We start from the raw sequence: 22,982 nt of genomic DNA, 5'->3' as shown, positions 1-22,982 counted from the left end.
ATCTTCATTATCATCAAACCTGACCTTGTCCATTTCAGGGGAAATGCCTCTCTCCTTTGCCAGCTGCGGCAACCATGTCCCCGCAAACTCCTTAATCTAGTCCGCTCATTTTACTTTCTGTTGCCACCTGATGCGCTTGCCGCCTCTTGAAATTCACTCCGTTGCCCTTAAGGACCAGCGGTTATCTTGCCTTCGCATTGCATGATCTGCCCAAGCCCATTTCTTAAACGGCATCTAGCCGGTTCCACTTGGTACACTCCTTGGTGAACACGATCACTTCTTGGCCCTAGGGCCGTTTAGGAAGGAATGGGTTGTGAGGATATATATATGAATCCCCTGCCTGATAGTAAGGGTCATGTATAGCTATCACACCATAAACAGCGTGTGCCGCTCGGGAGGATTTCGCCGGTAGGGCACGCTCGCTACCCCTGCTTCCTTTCGCGCTCCAGAAGCGATGCCACCACGCAGGCTTTCCCTCTTTCTCCTTTTAGAACGAAGAGTTCTCTGCACAGCCCTGGAAGAGCCTCTTCCTTCGGAGGCACTATGAATTTTTATCATCTTTTGAAAGCGTTCTATTTCAGGTACGTGATTTGGCACACGTAAATTTTATCGAGCATGGATGCTGAAGCAATTTCAGGCCTAATTGGAAGCGGGAAGACTATGTCGTGCGCACACTTTGGGGCGGTCGGTGGCGCGTCGCGATCGTTGTTCTACGATCACGATCCATTTTAGCACATAAGCGAAGAGTCGTGCTTACTTTTTTTTGCAAGGTTATATAGTTCCAGTTGTAATAGCAACTAACGGCGCCTTAAGTGTGATTCACGACATGAGGTGTATTCACACTTTCCTACTATCTGCGAGATTAAGAGCACCTTGTACCCTCTGTTCGCTTTTTAATTGAAGCACGAATCTTTTTTTTGTGAAATATTTCATATTGCCAGTTACCTTCTTTGGAATCATTTCTCTTTTCTAGAAGTGTTGTACGTATACAAAGTGACATTTAAATATTGTTGCTTTTTATGCGACCATATTCATCCATATATCTAACAATGCAGGCCAGTTTCCATACGAAACTCAGTGCGCAATACAGTGGCTTCAAAGAGAGTGGGTTGCTTAGTTACAGATTTAATAAGCATATGTTTAACTACAACGGAACACGTGTTACTGCAATCATATTAGCATATGCGCTCACGTACGCGCATATGTCAATATTTATTACAGCAAGCTTGTGGTGTTATTCGTACTTAAATCGTTTATCTAGAGGACGCTTCGCAAAGCTAATGGCAAAGTTTTATAGCACCCATGACAACTTAGTGCGAACGCTTCTTTACGACCTGACGCGTTTTGCACAGAACTATGAGAATAGCAAACTCGCGGCGTTTTTTTTTGAGAGTGCTGCGCCTTGAAGTGATTCTTTCAGGTGGATTATCAGCGTTCACTTCAAAAACGAGATGATTATCTATGCGTTTTATCGAATGCAGTAAGATTTATAAAAACACTGCGCCGGTTAGCGGATTGTGCGTATTTTTTAAGCAGAATGATTTCGCTACAATCCCATTTTTTTTTCACAATTAAAGCCCATTGTGTGTCTAGAAAACAGACCTAGATTACACGATCTTCCGGGCGTGTACATGACTTGTACTGGCTTTTCGATGTTGGTATTTCAAGAAATTAGGACACTTTAAATTTCAGTAAAATATGACACTCGTATTTTCACTGGCGAACTAAAAAAATATGCTTATTGATGCCTGATAACCAACATAGGCGAGAAGATTTTTGCTGTCGCCGGCAACTGAAACTGACGACCTCAAGTATATAAGGTTACGCTCAAAGAAGTTACGTAGCCCTGCAGCAGATTTGAGCTTTTCTAATTGCAAAAAGTCTGCTTTCATTGAGAACAGATCTTTAATAGGGTACAAAAAGCTTAAAAATGAAATCTATATGTTAACATTGCAGCCCGTCTTATCAAATAGGCCGCTCGCGTTTGCGCACATCATTGAGCTCGAAGTTCCAATGCAATTTTGTACGCAGAGAATCCGTCATTCGCTTCTGGACATATAACATAACCAAAATCAGTCACAGCATCAGTTTTCTAAAAAAAAAGTTCGCGGAGTGATGCCCTCTGTCCTTGGACCACAGTGAGTGGAAATGAGAATCTACACAGTGGCGCTTAAACTTGATAAGACCTTGAGGACGCCGCTTTGCTGTTTAATTTGATTGGCGTCACTGACACACATAGGCGCGGTGCACTTCCGCTAAAAAGTGTAAAAACTCATACATTGGTCAGGGCTGTGTGCGCTGTGCAGCTCGGGTACCTGAGAGCAAGATCAAAACACGTCCTTGCGCGCTTGGGAACCTATACACAATTCAGCACTGGCGCGTAGAGATATACGCTTAAGCTGCGTCATGAGCCGACAGTTGTTGCGGAGCAGCAGCCATCTTGTCCTCTAGAGGCCTCGCGCGAACATTTCCCTGTCATCTTAAGATTCTCTTTAATACCTCGCACAGAAAACTGCATGTGAAGGGTGTAGTTTAGGAGGATGCTGCAGTATGCATCAAGCGTGAGGATTTTAAATCGCAGCACTCTGTAAGAAGCCCGTGTAGTTGGTGCTTAGTAGCGCACACTTAGCCTGGAATACAGGCCATGCCGGCCAGGAACAAGAACATCACGCCAATCAGGTAGCACTTTGCAATGTTTGTCTGCAATGCAATCTTTTGCTACTTTTTTTATAGTTCGTTTTTATTCTTGCTTCGTTCTTGCTCGTTACAAAGTGTAGCCAATTTTTGCCCATAAAAACTTTTTTTATCGCTCACCTCTTCTTATTGACATCCACTACTGGAATCGGCTCCCCGGTAACCCGGCACCTATTGCTGACCACGCCACATTTCTTGATACCTTGAAGTGTTTGCTGAGGCATCACCCATAACGAATCTTTTACCTCTTGTGTGAATACTGTGAACCTTTGCCTGTTTTGTATTTGTTCTGTGCATTATAAACCTTTGTTGTACCCCAACCATAAGTAAGTTTTTGGAAAACATGTCCAGCTTTCTCGGAGAAAAATATGAAAATTGGATAATTGTAAGACACTCTTATCAAAATATTGATGAAAATGATCCATTATTATGATATCTAGCAAAACTTTTCTTTTATAGTGTTTCCATCGATCATACTGAAAAGTTAGACTGCCACAAAAAGCCAAAAGGAACGCTTTTAATGATAGCAAAAATATGAATAGAAAAATAATACAAGACTGCCATCAGGATTTCTGCGGATATATTGATTGTTATTGTGAAATTGTGCATCATATGAAAAAATTGTGTTCATAAACGGTTTCCCTCTCAACAATGTTTTTGCCCAGAATTGCTGAGTATGTTCCAACTTCGCGCCAATTGTTCTTAAAAGTATTAGAAAACTTGAGGGCATATTCGATTAGTTTCGAGTAATTTTGAACATACACTTGAAATGGGTTTTTTGGGCACAAGGCACAGAGCACAGCACGGCACAAAGGTGGTGGTGGCAGTGTTTTTTTTTATTAAAATAATAGTAAAAAGGAATGAAGAGATTTTTGCTAGCCCCAGCATCTGCCATCGATACTGAAGCACCTGAGCTGGGGCAGCGGTTAATAAAGGACAGCAGGCAGAATGGAGAAGTGAAATGAAAGAGGTGAGGGGACAGCAAGAGAGGATAGGGGAGAAGTAATATGTACAAACTATTTACACAGTAAGAAATGTGTCCAGGTTGTGCGCGTGATTAGTTGATGTTCGAGGAATTAAAACGCGCACAGCACTGTGTTGGCTACAACTGGAGTGGGGCGTCCAGTTTTTAATCGTTAAAAATAGAACTCGCACGGCACAAAGCGCAGAACGGCGTTCAAAGACAGTCAGCGGTTCCAGCAGCACCAACCCGAAGCATGCGCTCTCCGCGAGCAGTCTCGCTGCCGCGCGGGCACTTCTTCGTGGTTACAATAGCCTCTGGCGAAGGAGCAGCCATCCTGGCGACTCAAGGCGTGGTGCACATCACGGGTTCATGGTAAGGCTTCAGGTGGCTAATGTGAACGGTTTCACGAACATGGCGCCGGTGGTCAGAGGAGGGTATCAACGGTTCCACAATGTAGTTCAGGGGGGAACTCTGAGAGACAACACGGCAAGGGCCGTGATATTTGGCGAGGAACTTGGACGACAACCCAGGGGGGCCAGAAGGGACCCAGGGCAGAACAAGGGAGCCGGCAGGTAGGCGAGTAAATGGTTGACCCCATTCTTTATGAATGATGCAGCAGTTCATCAAGGTTCGAACCTTCTAACCACGTTGGCCGTAGGAGTGCCACCGTTCGAAACTGGGGCTTGGCCCGCGAGGGGCGCCGCGGGGTTTACGGAGCTTCTCCCAAGCGAACACCCCTAAAGAAAGCTGAGAGCCAGGCCGGGGGACGCTTGTGCCCATTTTTACCGGTGGGTGTCCAGCGGTGGGTTTCGAACCGACTACGTCCCGCAGCCGTGACGGGCGCCCAACCAACTAGGTCACAAGAAAGACTGCGTTTTTCTCTCGATGTGGATCGTGGCACGTGAGGGATCGGGCTTGTAGGCGGCATTCTTCGGCATACTGAGCGATTTCAGAAGCAGGCGAGCAGTCAGAGGCATCAGGATGGTAGGGGAGAATAGCCTCAAGCAGGCAGGTAGGTTCGCGTCCGTAAAGGAGGAAGAATGGCTAAAACCCAGTAGTAGACTTGATGGCGGTATTATAGACGTATGTAACAAATGGGAGTACGAGGTCCCAGTTAGAGTGGTCGGGAGTGACAAACATCGTGAGCATGTCACCGAGCATGCGATTAAATCTTTCTGTCCGCCCATTCGTCTGAGGATAGTGCGCCGTGCTTGTTCTGTGAACTATGCGGCATTCTTGTAGGAGCGTCTGGACAACATCTCATATGAACACGCGGCCGCGGTCGCTAAGAAGCTCGCGGGGAGCACCATGGCGAGGAACGAGGTGACGAATAATGAAGAAAGCTACTTCTCTGGCTCTAACATGGTCAGTTGAGCGAGTTGGTACATTATTTTAAATCTTTCGAAAGCGCTGCTACGTGGGACACCAAGAGAAAGAAGACGAAGGACAAGCGCTACTATCAACTGAAGTTTATTGGAAAAAACACACAAGGTTAAGTAGCTCACACAAGCAGCATGCGCTGCTGGCTGCCTTGTGTGAGCTACTTAACTTTATGGGTTTTTTCCAATAAACTTCAGTTCATAGTAGCGCTCGTCCTTCGTCTTCTTTCTCTTGGTGTCGTCCGTAGCAGCGCTTTAGAAAGTTTAAAAAAAATTCTCTGGCTGTAGCCGCCGAAACAATGGACGTCTCGGCATAGCGCGTAAGATGGTCGACAGCGACGACAATCCAGCGGTGACCAGAAGTAGAAGGCGGCAGAGGCCCATAAAAGTCGATGCCCACACCATCAAACGGACGGGCAGGGCAAGGTTAAAGCTGCAATGGGCCGGAGGGGCGCTGCGGTGGTGACTTGCGGCGTTGGCAGTTGAGGAATGAGCGCACGTACTTTCGTAGAAATGTGTACGTGCCGTGCCAGTAGCACCGGTGCCGAAGTCGAATGCCGAAGTCGATGCCGAAGTCGAATGCCAGTAGTAACGGTGCCGAAGACCAGCATGAGCGTTCTCGGGTTCGGCATGAATGCGCAGACTTCAGCGCGTAAGTGGCGAGGTATGAGAAGTAGCAATCTTCGACCACCTGGCATATAATTCCGGCGATAAAGAAGACCGTCTTGCAGATTGAAGTGGCGGGCTTGACGACGAGGCGAGCGGGAGGACGTTGGCGTAGTGCGGCCGGAAAGGAGGTGCACGAGAGAGGTTATTCAGGTGTCTTTACGCTGCTCCAGAAGCATGTTTGGAGGGCGTAATGAAGAGAACACGGGGTCAATGCTAGAGAGAGTCGCATCGTCGGCAAGTAGCAGTGACCGGGAGAGGACTTCGGCGTCAGAGTGCTCTCGTACGGAACCGTAGATGACTCGAATGTCGTACTACAGTAGTCGCAGTGCCCAACGACCAAGTCGGCCGGTTGGATCCTTCAACGTCGACAGTCAGCATAAAGCTTGGTGTTCGGTGACTACATCGAACGGGCGGCCATAGAGGTATGGGCGAAATTTGGTTATTTCCCTGAATATGGCCAAACATTCTTTTTCGGAGACGGAGTAATTGATCTCGGCTTTAGACAGCGTGCGGCTGGCATAGGCGAGAACATATTTCATGAAATCCAGGCTTCCGTCAGCACCAAAGCCGATGCCACTAGCATCCTTGAGGATCTTGGTTGAAGCGTTCGGGTCGTAATGGCGAAGTATGGGCGGTGAAATAAGGAGCCGGCCAGTTTTGCGAAAGCATAATCAGATTTGGAGCACCATGACGACAAGGAATTCTGGGCTTTAAGTGGCGTCAAAGGTGAAATGATGGCGGCGAAATTCCGGATGAAGCGCCGAAAATATGAGCATAGGCCGATGAAGCTCCGCCGTTCTTTGGGCGTGGACGCCTTCGGAAACTCGGCGACCACACCAAGCTTTGTGGGATCCGGAAAGATGCCGTATTTAGATACGACGTGCCGAGGATGGTCAGTTTCGAGCTCCGAAATGGCATTTTTGAAATTTAATTGCAGCCGTGCGGTGGTGAGGCAAGTGAGCACTGGGCGCAGACGAGTGAGATGTGTCGAGAAGTCGGCCGAAACTACGACGACGTCGTCAATGTAACAGAAACACGTCTTCCAGCGTAGGCCACGCAGGACATTATCCATCACTCTTTCGAGTGTAGCAGGGGCACTGCAAACCCAAAATGGCAATATGTTAAACTAATATATCCCCTCAGGTGTGACTAATGCTGTTTTTTCGCGGTCATCGGCGGCCACGGGTATTTGCCAGTATCCAGGTCTAAGTTCGAGTGAGGAAAAAATTCTGCTCCTTGTAGGCAATCGGGGACGAGATCTATGCGTGGCAGAGGATAGATGTCTTTCCTGGTTACAGTGTTCAGCCGTCGATAAACCACGAAAAATCGGACAGAGCCGTCTTTCTTTCGAACGAGCACGACCGCGAAAAACCATGGGCTCTTCGAGGGCTGTATATTCCCGCGCTCTAATATGTCGTCCACTTGCTCGGTGATGACGCGACGCTCCGGAGCTGACACGTGATATGGTCGCGGGCACAGAGGTAGATGGGTGCCAGTATCGATGGTATGTGGGACAGCTGAAATACTACCGAGTGGAGTTTGACACGCATAAAAAGAACGATATTTCCACAAAAGGGCGAACAGCTGGTCACGGCACGACGGATGAAGGTCTCGATCGATAGCACAGTACAGGAAATCGTAGGGTGGGCGGTGTGACAAAGGGGTCGGTGTGAGAGCATCGAGCGACAGTGTAGGAGCGGCTTCGATGTCATCGACGACTTGTAAGAGTTCAGCCGGCGCTACATATCGAATGCATTCACTACTAAGCAGAGTCAGAGGAGAGGGTAAATGATTGCTGATCAGCATGGTTGTTGTTCCAGAGGTCACTGTAAGGACAGCGAAGGGAAACGGTAGGTTGCTGCGGCGAGCGAACAATTCTGAGAGAGTAAAGAGTGCAGGTGTATCGGGGAGTCGGCTTGAGAGAAACACGACAGGAAGACTACAACGGAGGAGGAAGCTGGAAGTTCGACATCATGGGAAAGAATTTTGTACGGAAATTCAGGTGTTTCGGCTGTGGACTCGTCCGGTAGGACAGAGAGGGCGACTTCAACACGGGCGCAGTCGACGACAGCAGTGTTCCGACAGATAGTCCCACTTAAGAATGACGTCATGCGAGCAGGAGGGCAGTACCACGAAGTTGTGTAGATGATGCCTTGAATAACAACTGGTGCAGTGTAAGCGGAGAGCGGCTGAATTTGCCAGGCGTAGCAGTACGCAGTAAAAGTCCAGAAAATGTCGTCAGAACTTTTCTGTTGCGGCTGCAAAATATCGCGTCCATAACTGATACAGCTGCTCCGGTGTCAATCAGGACACCTGTCGCAACACCATCTACGGCCACATCAACGACGTTGGCGGGGGACATCAGAGGCCTTGTAAAGGTCGCCTAAAGCGCAGCTTTTGCCTCGGGAACTGCGCTCACTGGTTTTCCGCTTCGTGGGGGCTGGCGCGGCGGCGCATCGGGGAGATGGGACGGCGCCGCGGAGAAGAGGAGCGGCGCGGCGTTGCAGACTGGCTGTCAGTTGTGAACGAAGATGGTGGCGGACTAGGCTGCATGCGGTAGGGCTGCGTGTAGGACTCGTATGCAGATGGCGTCATGATGTCAATAGGCGGATAGGGCTGATTGCGGCAGTAGCGAACGACATGCCCGGCAATGCCACAGCCCAAACAAATGGGCCTGTTATCGCGAGTGCGCCATTTACGACCGTAGGTAAGGGGCGCCGGCGCTATGTGCGGCAACGATGGTGGTGGGGGAGCCTGATACGACCGAACAGGTCTCAGTGCCAAAGGCGGCGGAGCTGCAGTTGCGTCGGAGAAATTGTCCAAGGAGTCAGGAGCCGGATCGGGAGCCGGGCGGGACAGGACGGTGGCGTAGGTAAGAGGGGCAGCACTGCCTGCTGAGGGCCGGGGGCACGGCGTCCGCGATCTGCAGGGTATCCGCTACATGTGCCTGGACAGTCTGCTGAAAAGCCGGAGGAAGTTCTGGTGTCAGAGATGGAGCCCCATGCACGAGCCCGAGTTGACATATAGTATGGTGGAGCTGCCATAAAAAAAATGTAAACCAATAAGCTCCTGCCTGCACCACTGACGTATAACAGGCTTGACCCAATCGTAAAATAAATGAAAAGGCCCGAAGGCAATCCATCGTTTTGCCACCCGTAGGTGGAAAAATAAAAGAAAGGGGGGAAATGCTACAAGCGACCCATCGCCGAGGGAACGGGCCCGGGGAGACTCCCCTGATCTCCCCTAGGACGTAGCGGAGGGGGTGGGATGTAGGGTATGGGAAATTGGAATTGGGAAAGGGTTATGGGAATCGGGATGGGAATGGGGACAGCGAGATTTTGCTCTGATCCTTCGTTTGACATCGACTCCATTTCTGGCCCGCCTGGCCAGGACAGGTAGGGCATTGAGCTTTTCCAATGGTGCGGCTCCCCCACGGGATGCACGACCACCCACTGGCTCCGACCGTCGGAGACAGGAAAGAAAGAGAAAAAAAAATCCTAACTTGGGGTCCGCAGCCACCTGCTCCTCCACGATTTGGGCGCTGTGAGCGCGCGAAGCGGGTGGACATACAGCGCATCGTCTCCACCAACTTTTGGCTGGAGCCACGGTTCCTCGGCCGGAACCCCGCAAACACAGCCGCGTCTGTGTTCGCGAAGTCGACAGCTACCTGTGCACACCACTCACACACAGGTGGGGCAACATTTACGCATTTTAGGGCCGATCCTCACTTGCGTTTCGTGGCGACGGCGCTAGGCCTAACGCCAACGCCGACGCTCGGCCGTGAGTGAGTCGCCCACCCGTGTCAAGATGGCTGCCCAAAAAGTACAACGCGGCTACGACCCGGACGCCATGGCCTGGTCCGAGGTTCCTTCAGCTCCAACGCCTGAGAGTCCGGATTCTGCGCCCATCGAGAACCCCAGGCTCTTCTAACTAGTGGAACGCCGCTCCCGCAAGCGGGACGCCGCCTCCAAGAAAGCGGACGCCACGTCGGCAGGCCGCTCAACACGGCACAGCGCTGCTGCGCGCGCTGCAGCGCTTCACGGAGGGGCTCAATCTAAGACCGGACCCTCTTGGAAACCAAAGCCACTGCCGCGTCTTCATCCAGAAGACATCGTCATCATCCTGAAGCCCCGGGTGACCGTCGCTCTCAGGGATGTCTACCAACATGGCGAGCTCGGAGCAGCGTTCGCGGACTACCTGGGCGCCAAGGCCGCAGCATCCCTTAGCCTGCTCCCCACATGGGAGCAAAACCTGATCGTCGCAGGCACCAGAGAGCCGCACGTCGCGGACAAGCTTCTGCGGGATTTTCAACTAACATCACCGAAGGGCCAGCTCTCCATGTACGGCCAGTTGAAACTCACTGGAGACGTGTGCCGCGGCGTCATCACCGTGGCCAAGCACGAGACCAGTGAGTCCCTCCAAAACAAGATCCAGTGGCGTGCTGGAGAGCTTGCCGATATCCGCAAGCTTGGCAAATCCGACGTCGCGTCGCTCACCTTCGTGGGAAAAGTGGTGCCGCGATATGTGCATTACAACTCTGAGGTGACCCTTGTGCGTCCGTACAAGAGAACCATTCCGGCCTGCGTGCGGTGCGGCACTGTGGGCCACCGAGCAGACACCTGCCCCTGCCCTGATGAAAAGTGCGGCCTGTGTGGCCAAACGGCGCCGACCGTCGACGCAGTCAAGGCGCAGCATGAATGCAGTCTGTCCTGTGCAGTCTGTGGGCAAGCCCACGCTACCAACTCCCGCGACTGCACGGGAAAATTCCGGCAGCTCAAGGTGCATGGCCCCAAGGCTAAGCGCCCAGAGGTGCCAAAAAACCAGCGACCTGGCAAGCAGACAAGTCATTCAAAACCAGGTGCCGGTGGCGGAACGCCGCGTGGTGCTCACGGCACCGACCACAAGACATCGTCACCTTCTTCACCGTCGGTGAAACCAGCGCCCGGGAAGAAGACGGCGCCTCCACCGTCCAGCGGCAGAAACACTGGCCACTTCCCGGCCCTCAAGACAATTGGCGCTGCCGACGCCCGGGCATCAGCGCCTCAACACCACAAACAGGTGAGCAGCTGGGCTGAGATCGCCTCCTCTTCCTCCCATCCCTCACCCTCCCCCGTAACCGTCTCCGCACTCGACGCGGAATACAAAAAACAGATAGACGTGCTCCGGGCACAGAATGAGCTTTTGCTCAACAAAATTCAAAATTTAGAATCAAAATTGGCGTCCGCCGCACCGAGCCCGCAGAACTCGGACGCAATGGAGAGCGACGCGGAGATCTCGCCTGCCCTCGTGACAGCCATCTCCGCGATGGAGGAGCGCTTAACCTCTGAATTGCGATATATGATCGAGACCGCCATGGACCAGATCTTGACAAAGGTCAAATCTGCCGTCCCCGCGGTGGTCTCAAAACACATCTCGGACAACCCCCGCCTCCTCCGTCGGACGGGACCCATTAGGGACGTATCCCGCCCTTCAAAATTCACCCGTCTGATTATTGATTCGGACAATGAGGACAACTGCCCCGCTCCTTCCGTTATCACCCCCTTGATGGCGCAAGTAGCTGGCTCTGAGGCAGCCAATCCCTCCTCCTCCCCCCCAATAATTTTAAATCATGGCGAGACACCTTAATCAAAGGAATTCCGCCATCTCCAATTCGGCCATGTCAACTTCAATAACACAGTGGAACTGTAGAGGCTTTAAGGACCGCACTAAGCGGGCCAATTTCCGCCTCTACCTTGAAAATTTCGAGTCCTTACCAGCCGTTGTTGCCCTCCAAGAGCCAGGCCTGGGCGCCACAATTTAAAATTACACGACGTTCCAACAGGATCCCGCGTCTTGTCTTCTTGTCCACAAAGACTACACAGCAAATCTAGTGGATCTCGACCTCCCACTAGAGTACTCTTATGTAATGGTGACCCTCCTACCAGTCCGCCGCAGGGACCCACCGTTGCATATACTCAACGTGTACTGCTCTCCCAAACTAAAGCGAGTGACTTTTGCTGACCTCTTTAGCCGCGCGCTAAGAGTAGCGGGCCGCGATCCCCTGCTTATTGTGGGCGACTTTAACGCTCCCAGTCAGCAATGGTGGTATCGCAAGGAGGAGTCACGCGGGCGTAAGCTGGCGGAGCTTGCGTCCACGTTGGGCCTCACCCTCCACACGGACCCTGTCCACCCAACCCGGCTAGGAAATTCCGTGACAAGGGATACGTGTCCGGACTTAACCTTCACTCGCAACATACAACACGCAGACTGGCTCAACACCGAGGAGACCCTCGGTAGCGACCACTGCATCATTAACACTACACTACGCACACGCCCCCTCAAGCGTCCCAGAACACAAGCCCATATCCCAGATTGGACGAAATTCAGGCAAAATTTTAACTCACTTGATAATACACCCATTTCCGCGCAAGGCTACACAGCATGGTCCCAACAGCTGCTGGCACACCTTTCCTCGCATGAAACACACATCCAGCTCTCAGAGGCGGTCACGGACATGGGTAACCACCTTCTACACCTCTGGGAAGCCCGTCGCAGCCTCGTCCGCCGTTGGCGACGCCAGAAACACAACAGAAAGCTTAAAGCTCGAATTGCCGAGCTTACCCAGAAAGCGGCAGAGTACGCGGCCCAACTCGCCGACTCCAACTGGGCAGATAGATGCAACACGGCCGCGCGACAAATGTCCAGCCGAAACACTTGGCGTCTCTTTCGAGCCCTACTCGACCCAACTCAAACACGAACCGAAACACAAAAACATTTGCAGCTTTGCAGCGAGCCATGCACCATTTTCCTGGCAACACGACTCAACTGGCACAGAAACTTCGGGACCAGTATCAGTGTACAGCCCAAGACCCCCGTGGATCTGCGTACTCTTATGCAGGCAGAGAGAACACGGAGCTGGATCAACCTTTCCAGCTCCATGATCTGCGGGCGGCTCTCGCCAAAATGAAACGGGGCACTGCGCCAGGACGGGATAAAGTCACCGTCAAGCTTTTGACGAACCTGCCCGACTTGGCATACCAGTCCCTCCTGGAATACGTCAATGCGATTTGGCGCGGGGACACCCCCCTGCCAATCGAATGGAAAACGGCTTTGGTGACTTTTATTCCTAAAGCTGGCAAACCAATTGACACAGATAACCTCCGCCCCATCTCTCTCACCTCATGTGTGGGCAAACTAATGGAGACGATGGTGCGGGATCGGTTATCTACATATCTTGAACACAAACAAGTCTTTGCGAGCACCATTTTCGGATTCCGCCCACACAGATCCGCACAGGATGTCCTCCTGCAACTCATTCGGGAAGTCCTTGACCCCCTCGAATGCCCCCATAATGACCGGGTAGTACTCGCCCTGGATCTTAAAGGGGCATTTGACAATGTAACACATGAGATCACCGACTGTGGCCTCAACACATTCCAATACATAAGCCAATTTTTAATGGATCGTCAATCCTACATTCGAATTCAAGATAGAGACCATGGTCCTTACCTACTCGGCACGCGGGGAACCCCTCAAGGCGCGGTACTTTCCCCGCTGCTCTTTAATCTGGCCATGATGCACCTGCCGGCTCAGCTGAGTGGTGTCGCCGGCGTGCAGCACGCCCTGTACGCCGATGACATCACTCTGTGGGCCACACAGGGCAGCACAGGAGACACTGAAACCAGCCTGCAAACAGCGGCGACGATAGTAGACCGCTACGCCCACCGCTGCGGTCTTCAATGTTCCCCTCAAAAATCGGAATTTGTGCACCTCCGCCCCTCACAGAAGTGCACAACTAAAATATCTCTCTCTCTTGAGAGCGGTCCCATACGCGAAAGTGATGAGATACGGGTACTCGGACTCTACATCCACAAACACAGGCGGCCAGACACTACATTGGCCAAACTCCGTAAGGTGGGGGACCAGGTGGGCCGCATGGTCCGCCGGGTTTCCAACAAACGCTGAGGGTTACGAAGTAAGGATGCCTTGCGGCTGTCAAACGCCTTCGTAACTAGTCGAATTCTCTATTCGACTCCTTATCTCCACCTACGGAATCAAGAGGAGGACGCCCTTGAGGTCATCCTTCGCAAAATTGTTAAACGTGCCCTTGACCTCCCCATCACTACTTCAAACAGCCGGCTTATGGCTCTTGGGGTGGTGAACACTTTCCGGGAGCTCCGGGAGGCGCACCTTACAAACCAGTACACGCGCCTGTCGCTAACGGAGTCGGGTCGCCGCCTTCTTGCTCGACTCCACATCCAACACACCCCTCCATTGGAAGACAGGTTTCGCATCCCGGAACTGTGGAGACGTGCCCTCCACGTGCGGCCTCTTCCAGCAAACATGTCACACGAAGACCATAATGGTCGGCGCCTGGCACGAGCGGAAGCGCTAGCCCGATATTATGGCAACAAAACAGGTGTCTACTACGTGGACGCCTCCGGCCCTCACCACGGGAGATGGTACACGGCCGCGGTAGTTCACAACAGCAGCACAGTTAACGGTCTAACTTTCAGAGCCCGCAGTGTAACACAAGCAGAAGGGGTCGCGATTGCTCTCGCGGCCTCACATTCCAATTCAAAATACATAATCACCGACTCGCGAGGGGCCTGTCGGAACGTCGAACAAGGCTGCACTCCCTTCCTAGCCTATCGAATATACCAAAATTGCATACGGGATACGGACCCCGCACACCGTTACCTCATATGGGCCCCTGCTCATCAGGGGTTGGCAGGAAACGAGGCAGCAGACGCAGCCGCCAGCGCGCTCTCTCACCGGGCTGTTTTCTCCTCCCCATCCGATCAGGAACCCGATTTTAATCCGGTCTATACATTCAAAGATATTACAACATATTATCAAAATTGTCATCGCCTTTACCCTAGTCCATGTAAAGGCCTGAAGAAGGCGGATGAGCGGCTCCTTCTCCGCCTTCTCACCAATACATTGCTGTGCCCGGCAGCGCTAAAACATTTTGACCCCTCCTTTAGTGGCAGCTGCCCACACTGTAGTGCAGTGTCCTCTGACACCTATCACATGGTTTGGGCCTGCCCCTCCAACCCGCTATTCCCCCCATCCCCAACCCAACCCGGGAGGACTTGGAGGCGACCCTGCTCGGCTGCCACGACTTACAGGCCCAACAAGCCTTAGTCGGGCGCGCCCGGGCGGCGGCAACCGCCACTGGGGTCCCATACTAGGGACCTCCACCTAGTGCTTGTACGGATCGGTCCCTTACGGGCTGATCCAAACATACCTCCTATTCATCCGTAATAAATGTTTTCACCACCACTACCACCTCCACGATTTTAAGGGTTGGATCGGACCGGCCGGTTACTAGCCGTCGACTGTGTTTCGCGGTTTTTCAGACTCCGGAAGTGTGTGTGGTGTGGTCCGGCCAACAGAGGCCCAGGTCGTCAGCCTATCGGCGCTTGGCCCTCGGCACCATAACCCGGTAACCCTGGGGGACCCACCTGTGCTACCTTCCAACCACCATGCACTTATTTCCTCCCCTTGCTTGCTCCACGCCTACTGAGGAGGGAGTATTCAAGGCCGGGCGCCCGGGCCACGAACCAAGAATCGGGCAAAGGGTGAGATAAGCCGGGCCTACTCCACCGGTACTCCACACATCGACGGTTTTCGCACTGGTCCTACTGCACACCCTCTACCTCAGCGTCCCCAGTGGTCCCCAAGACCGGGTCAGCCTCGGCGTCCGCAATATGCCACCCATCATAAGCGATCCGCAATGAGGCTGCTTCCCAGAGGACATCGATTCCGAGGAGCTCGGGCTGTCGGAACCCCCGCGCGGACCTGGCCTCTATGTAGCCAGAAACCGTGCGTCGGCACGCTACCGCGCGGACCTGACCTCTTCGTAGCCAGAAACCGAGCATTAGTAGCCGTGCACATTCCCGTGAGCGGAGGTTTTTGACTTCTGACATTCCTTCCTACCGGATTTCGTGGGTCCAACCTGGTCTGCCTCCAGGCCTGCCTCCGCACAGACAACGGACCTCACGATTCGGCTGGCCCTCACAGCCGTGGGAGTCGCTGCAGCTCCCAAGAGGATGGGCCCCGGACAACCCATCCCCACCGCTGGCGTTGCACCGGAACAAAGCCTAGTAGCCGAAACTACACCGGCCCGTATCCGGCGGCAGGGGGGGCCACGGGCAGGCCGCACAGTCGGATTTCCCTTCCAGCCCGAGTTGACAGGCGACTTCTTCACGGATGAACCGTTTTACCTCCTGCATGAACTGGGGCTCTCCTGCGACCACGACATCAGCGGACAGTACCTCGGCCGGTCGTAAGGGGGGACGAGCGGGGACGCGTTGCTTGCGGAGCTCCTCGTTGCTCTGGCACAAGCTGATGACGAAGGCAACGGTGTCTGGCTGCCTGGCAAGAAGCATTTGAAAGGCGTCCTCGTCGATGCCTTTCATAATGTGCCCGATGTTAGCGGCTTCAGACATTTGAGAGTTTACGCGCTTGCACAGGTGCACCAAGTCTTCCACGTAGCTGATGAACGTCTCAACCGGCTGTTGCTCCCGCTCAGGGAAGCGCTGTTAGCGCGGAGCTTGCGGAAACCAGGACGGCCAAATACCTCGGTGAAATTCGTCTTGAAAGCCGACCAGGTGGTGATGTCCTCTTCATGGTTGCAGAACCAGAAGTTGGCGACATCAGCGAGGTAGAAGACGACTTTATTTAGCTTTTTTTTATTTTATTCAAGGCAATATTACATCATTGTGTTTGGGGACGTGGCTAAAGGCAGGAAACTTCCTGACGAGGTCATGCCACCCTGTGGCAAGCAACGGTTGACACTCATGTAAAGAAAAAGAAAAGAAAGGAACACTCTTTGGAAACAGATGAGAAACAATATAAACATGTTTTGCAGAGCACTCCCGAAGAAAAAGAAAACATAAACCCGCTTTTGTTCACACACCGAAAGTCTCCACAGGCGTAAAATAGGAACAAGATTAATTACACAGTTCTATCAGCAACGCATGGTTTAAAAAAAATCCAGCATACACAACACATAAACATATTGTGTCATTGTGTCATGCCAGCGGTTGTGCGTGCTTACCTTCTCGTAGGACGCCTGCCAGTCGTCGGCGTCATTGTCGCCGGTGCCGCTGAAGACAGCTTGGTCCCGCTACCGTGGCATGCCCGCGCAGATAACAGGTGCTGGCGGCTGCGGTGGCGGCTGTGCCATGTCTCTCGACATTTGTGTTGTAACGGTGCCGTTTCTCAGGTCCAGGACGGGATCAGAGTCAACCTCCACCACTTGAAATGGGTTTTTCGAGCACAAAGCACAAAGCGCAGAACGGCGTTCACAGACAATAATCGGTTCCAGCAGCACCAACCGGAAGCACGCGCTCGCCGAAAGCTGTCTCGCTACAGCGCGGGCTCTTCTTAGTCGTTACAATACAGTGTTTTATTCGTTAGAGTAATCGAATATACTAAATTATTAGATTCGGTGTTGAACTTTTAAGAATATTCGCACACCCCTACGGTTGCTTTACCTTCATCGATTGTACTTTTACCTCCGGATCATAGTCATGGACCCAGCTTTCATTCTGTTGATCAGTTTGCTCAAAAAGTACTGGTTTCCATGACTCGTCGCCAAAGAGTCCTGGAGCATTCATCTAGATTCTGCTGCATCTGAAAAGCTGTGAGCAGCCGAAGAACCCAGTGAGCTGATACCTCACGCATATGAAGATGGTCTTGGATGATTCTGTGCAGAAACGCCACACTAATATTGACTGTTTGGTCTAGGCCTCGAATGACTATGCGATGATTTTCTAAAAGAGTGGCCTCAACATGCTTGATGATGTGTTCACTGACAGTGCAGCGGAGTCGCCCTGTTATTTGAGCAGTTTCCACGGAACTCGGTCTATATTTTAACTAATGATTTCAATTCTTAACTACATGATATGATTCAGAATCTTCCCCATAAACCTCTTTAATTTCAGTGAACTTCTGCCTTCAATTAAAGAAACTTTCTGCATTCCACTTGGTCCATTACTTCACCTTGCCCTATTTCAGCACTGGTAAAAAGAAGGGACCTCCATTAGCTCATGTTTACAAAATGGCATGTTACCTATCGAGACGTGTATCATTGCACCTGGAGAGTTCCAGCATCGCAAGAGTAGGGTGCGAATGCACTTCTGTGACGCTCCGTCTGCCCTGCGCGGTGCGCATGCTCTTCTGCAGCGCGGTTCTTCCGCGCGCGCCCACCTACCTTAGTATCTGTCGCTTACACACCCCTCTTGTGCGTTCTCCAAGTGTAGTGTACTACTGCGATTGTCTGCGGCGTGAACATTGCGTTAGCCACCAAAATAAGCATCTTCCTAAGCTCATATCAGTGTCCGAAGACGACATCTTGCGAGCACTCGCTAATTTTTTTAGTGTAGAAGCGGACAAGCAGACGGTCCGGAAGACACTGCGAAGGAATGTCGACGAATTATGCTATTCTGCGCATCACCCACAGCTCTATGTTCAAATCACACGAACCAAATCAAATTTATATGAGTGCATGAAAGATTTGGAAATATATTATAGTGCTTGCACTTCAGGAAGAAAGTGTATGAAACATTGACGGTCAATGCCTTAAAAACAAAAGCAAAGCACTTTCGATAAAAGCTGCAGCGGAGCGCCTGTTACTTAGCCTGTTTCTGCTTCATTTCGTTTTCCTTACTGTCAAATAGAGAGATGCTCAAAGTACTTAGTCGCGCAAGCTGCTTTTAATGAACAACTAAAATCCTTCATTCATTGGAAGCAGCGTGACAGTTCCGGCTTTGTGTTGCAGGAGTGAAAGTTGCCTTAAGTCCAATTTCTTCCAAAGTTGAATTTCGTATAAACCATCCGAAGGCTAAAATCATATTGTAATGTGAATTAAGCTAGCTTTCTTCATATGTAACATCTACTTTTAGCAGTCGGCGTGACGCTTCTAGCGTTCTTTAAAGTTAACTTTATTTCCTGTCAATTTTAGCCCGATATGTGTATGCCATTTTTTTTCGTTGCATTCCACTGATCTCTTTGTGCTCCTTTGGTGGCAGGTGACGGAAACATGTAAAGTGACGGCGGCTCTGCTGGCATCCAGATCTCTCCACCGTGGGGCTAATTCCCAAAGAAGTATGTCACCGGTAATTGTGCAAGACGCTTGCTGGACCATCCCGGTCGTGGCGGCGTGCGCAGCATTTTTCACCATGCTCACCTCTTCGAGCAGTGGCCTTCTCTACGTCCTATTCATGGACGAATTCGACATCAGCCACGAGGAAGCTGCTTGGCCAGTGTCCGTGCAAGCTGCTGTCGGAAATTCTATGGGTGAGATGTTACCTTTAGCATGAGTATTTGTTCGAAGGGAAAACTTTTCACGAGCACAATAGGCGGAAAAAAAGTGGCGTTTTTTGCAAATATTAGAATGAGTAACTCGATAATAGATTATCTTTCTGCGTTGCTTATAAAAATGAAGGCAACAAGAGAAGAAGCGGTCGTGGCGCACACTGTATTTCAATTGTGGTTTGCTTTGAGAATGCCACCTAAATTGGCAGAAACCGAAGCGGAATACATGGTAACCTATATAGAGGTAGAGAATGCAGTTGAAAACGCAGAGTACGAGTATGTTACCTGCGAAGAAACAGGCAGCCAGTGCTCAACTCGTCGCCGCTTAGGCTGGAAGGACCGATAGTTATTGACGCGATCAAGAAGAGGCGCACTGGTGCACTTGATGCGTTTGTCACTTCATGTAAAATGTGCTTTCACCCATTAGAGCCGGTGTTGACTAGTTTTCCGCCTCATTCTGAATTTTCAGTGAGAAAAGGTGGTTTAGCTCTGGTTAAACCTGGAGTGTCGCGATAGCTACAGCTGCCTGAGTGGAACTTGCTCAGTTGAATTGCAAAGCCAGTATTTCGCCGCTCTATTTCGATGGGCATTCCTTCTTCAACTTCGTCCCACTTGACACGACGCATGTGCACAGCTGTTGCAGCTCGGTTTGGCCGGCGCGCCGAGCGGCCAGCTGCCGCAGCTGCTCCGCACCACGTGGCTGGTCACGTGACCAACCACGGGGTCAACCACGAGACCACGTTGCGGTGGAGGCGCCGCCAACGTCACGTGCCGCAGCCACGCTGAAGGCTCGAAATGCTACCTTAATGTAGCTATCGCTACAAAATGATGAATGCAGGTGTTCGCTTCAAAATGAGTTCTTTTCTTTGGTGCAAGAATAATACATAACCACAATTTTACCACCACCGAGCTTTTCATAAAAAAAAGATACGTCGGGTGCTTTGGCCTCGATAACATACTCAGTGAAAGCAAGGGGACATTCAAACCTTTGTATGTCGGCGTTTTCTTCATAACCAGCCGCGCTTCAAGACTACGTTCCTCGTAGACAACTATTGTTTCTCAAGCCAATGTAATGAGAGCACAGAACAACCTACATCAACAACGGGAGCAAGAATCGCAAGTGAGCTGTCCCAAACAGCGATTCGAAGGAGGACTTCCTTAAGGAAACCTGAAAACTAGCAATGCAAGAAATATAATTCGGCACCAAAAAGGACTTCGGTACGCTGGCTTTCACGACTGCTTGCCGGTTGTGGACCCCAAGCGAGTCGAAGATAGAAGCGATATATGGTGTGAGCGGCTGCCGCGTGTGCAGACTCGTTTCTTGTGCCGCGTCGAAATAGTATTAGTGCCGCATCCTTCTGATTGTGGCACAGCATTTTTTGTCCTTATTCACAGATCAGGCGATTGCTTTTGCTTTGCTGTTAGTTGGTAAGTTAGCGATGCGTTCCTATAGGCATCTGGCCGCATGATGAGCTCCAGCGATTAAATTTGTTGCTTCTAATAGCGCGTTGTTTTGTTTCTCATAAATAAACCAATATATTGGTACAGCGTGGGGGTGCGTCACTCGCGAGCGAGAGCATGGCTCTCGCACCCCGTATTCTAGAAGTCTTCATGCTACAACTTCACTCGTATTCACAAGGCCAAGACCTGCCTCCCTATGGAAAGTTCGACGCGCGCGAAGTAACAAGCCTCACGCCTTAGTTGGGTGGCCTTTCTCCTGAGGAGACTGGACTACTGCTCCTCCGCTGGCGCAAAACCCCTTCGCCTCCTCTCAGCTGCACTTCATTGTGTGTTTGGCTGACGGAAAAGGCGCAGAAATTGATGGAGCATGTAATCTATGTTAGAACATGGGCAAAAGGGCGCGGACTAGGCAGAGCGAACGCCCTCTGCTAAACGTGCACTTAGCCTGTGTCATCAGGCAATAGTGACATATATGTAGGCTCTGCGCTACCCCTCAAAATGCGGGAGCGGAGAAGGAGTTCTGGTAGTCGTTAACATCATCCACCAATGACGATGATCGAGGATCTATATTAAGGCGAAGCCTTTCTTATCTCATCAATGGCGTGGGCGGAAGTTGTAGACAGAGGCTGTGCGCAAAAGTGAGCGCACGAACTGTCAATGACAAGTTGTATGCTAATTAAATTGAGAAGGGAAGAAAAATGTGGTCTAGGTGAGAACAGAACCCGGGCCGCCGGCGTGCAAAACGAGACACTGCCACTCCGCCATGTTACTTCGACGTTTGAAGAATAATAAAGGCGCGTCTAATAAATGCACAGTTCCTAAAAACGTATCTTGAATATATATACGGCACCAGTATGTTAATTATGGATGTCGCAATCAAACGAGTACGAAATTTCCTTCGTTTCTGGTAAATTGCTTCCATGCTTGGCGTGCAGTCGTAGCACCATCATGAGACACCTACTGTAAACCACCCCCTCCATTAACGCGCTCGCCCAGCAGATGACGGAGGCGGCGGATCGCACAAGGCATTTCCGCACATAAGGAGACTTAAGTGAGCCCCATTTTCTCTTTACGTCATTTCCGCCGCGCGTACATGTGCGCTGAATCACGCAGAAAAAGTTACCCTTGACTATTTGTTAAGGAACTCACTTGCGAATAATGTAAAAGCGTGGCAATTCTATTCGAATGCTGTAGTAATTAAATTCCGATTATAGTTCAACTCTATTCTAATTCAGTTTTTGTCTTTCTATTCCAATTGTATTCCACTTCTATTCTATTCTTTTGTAGTTCATGCAGTGTCCAGTACTAAAACTGACTATTACTGGTTCGTATTCCTATTTTTCCGTGTTTACTGACGTCGCAAAGCTCCTCTCAATCCAAAGCATTGAAACACTGCCACTTTTTGGGCGTCGGCGGGTATGGGAGTTGATGGATCGTCTAAGACTTTCGGAGTAAAAGAAAATCAGTTGCTTTCGGACGGAGCGCGAGGCGGCTGTTGTTTGTTTTCTCTTATCACAGTTCTAATTAACTTTTTTGGTTTTCGAAAGAGAATCGCGAGTGCGAAATCTGCACGCAGGGTTCAATTATTTCAGCGTGCTAGATTTTTGTATGTTCATTTATATACTCTACCGTGAGGCTTTCCTTTCACAAGAGTTTGCGCTGTGTACTCTAGCATACCATTTGTATTTACGCAGGATTGGTCCTGGCAGTTCTTCAGCAGAAAATGCCAGTCTACCATATGGCTCTCCTGGGAGCTCTCGTGGCTTTCGTCGGCTTAGTCGCATCGTCGTTTGCTCCTGATATAACATGGATGAGCGCATTTCTCGGTGGCGTATACGGTAAGCTACACTGCAATTTTATTGTCACATATATTTTCTATGCTGTATGTTAAAAGCTTGAAAGCTCAAAGTGATGATTACTCTCCATTTGTAATATAGCAACAATAATAATTGAGTTGCCTCACTTATGTGAAGGAAGCGGGCGAGCCCCGGGAAGGGAGAGGAGCGAAGGTATTAATGCGCTTGTGGGGACCACCGTTTCATTGGCATTATTTTTTGGTTTAATGTGATTTTTGCGTGTGCATATGAAAGTTTAAGCATCACTGAACTATTATGGACGAAACAAGAAAGGATTGAATTTAGTCCCGAAGTACTTGAACTTTCACAGCAATGAAAGAGCATTATTTTCATGCACAGTTGTTTTTATTTGCGAAAAAGAATGAGCAGTGCGATCCACATTTACACTCTGAATCAAATTAACCGGTGTGCAACACCTTGTTACCGATACGAGTTGGCTTTATTAAAGGCGGATTAAAATGAAGAACGAAGCGCTGTCAAAGAAAGACCAGCAGCCAGCGTCGTCGCGAAGTGGGTATGAAGGCGCGTTGGTCGCAGAAAAATACCAACTGAAAAATGCGTTCGTACGCACTCGCTGAGCGCACAGTATCATATCAAAATCGCCGCCTCCTATGGCCGTGTCCGCCCGTCGGCGAAGCCAGGTAGTTTGTGTTG

General features: G+C 50.7%; 1 protein-coding gene across 3 annotated transcripts in view; it reads left to right on the top strand.

Moving 5' to 3' along the window:
- LOC144121657 (monocarboxylate transporter 10-like) overlaps positions 1–22,982 on the top strand; it is a 71,078-nt gene that overhangs the window by 7,278 nt on the left and 40,818 nt on the right. For all 3 annotated transcript variants that reach the window (XM_077654986.1, XM_077654987.1, XM_077654985.1), the window contains exons 2-3: positions 18,726–18,993; positions 22,167–22,310. In XM_077654986.1, coding sequence (XP_077511112.1) covers positions 18,804–18,993; positions 22,167–22,310 — 334 coding nt within the window. In that variant the 5' untranslated portion in view covers positions 18,726–18,803. The remainder of the gene's footprint in view (positions 1–18,725; positions 18,994–22,166; positions 22,311–22,982) is intronic.

The sequence above is a fragment of the Amblyomma americanum genome, chromosome 2, assembly GCF_052857255.1.
Source record: "Amblyomma americanum isolate KBUSLIRL-KWMA chromosome 2, ASM5285725v1, whole genome shotgun sequence".
Lineage (NCBI taxonomy): Eukaryota > Metazoa > Arthropoda > Arachnida > Ixodida > Ixodidae > Amblyomma > Amblyomma americanum.
This window is presented reverse-complemented; position numbering and strand designations above follow the sequence as displayed.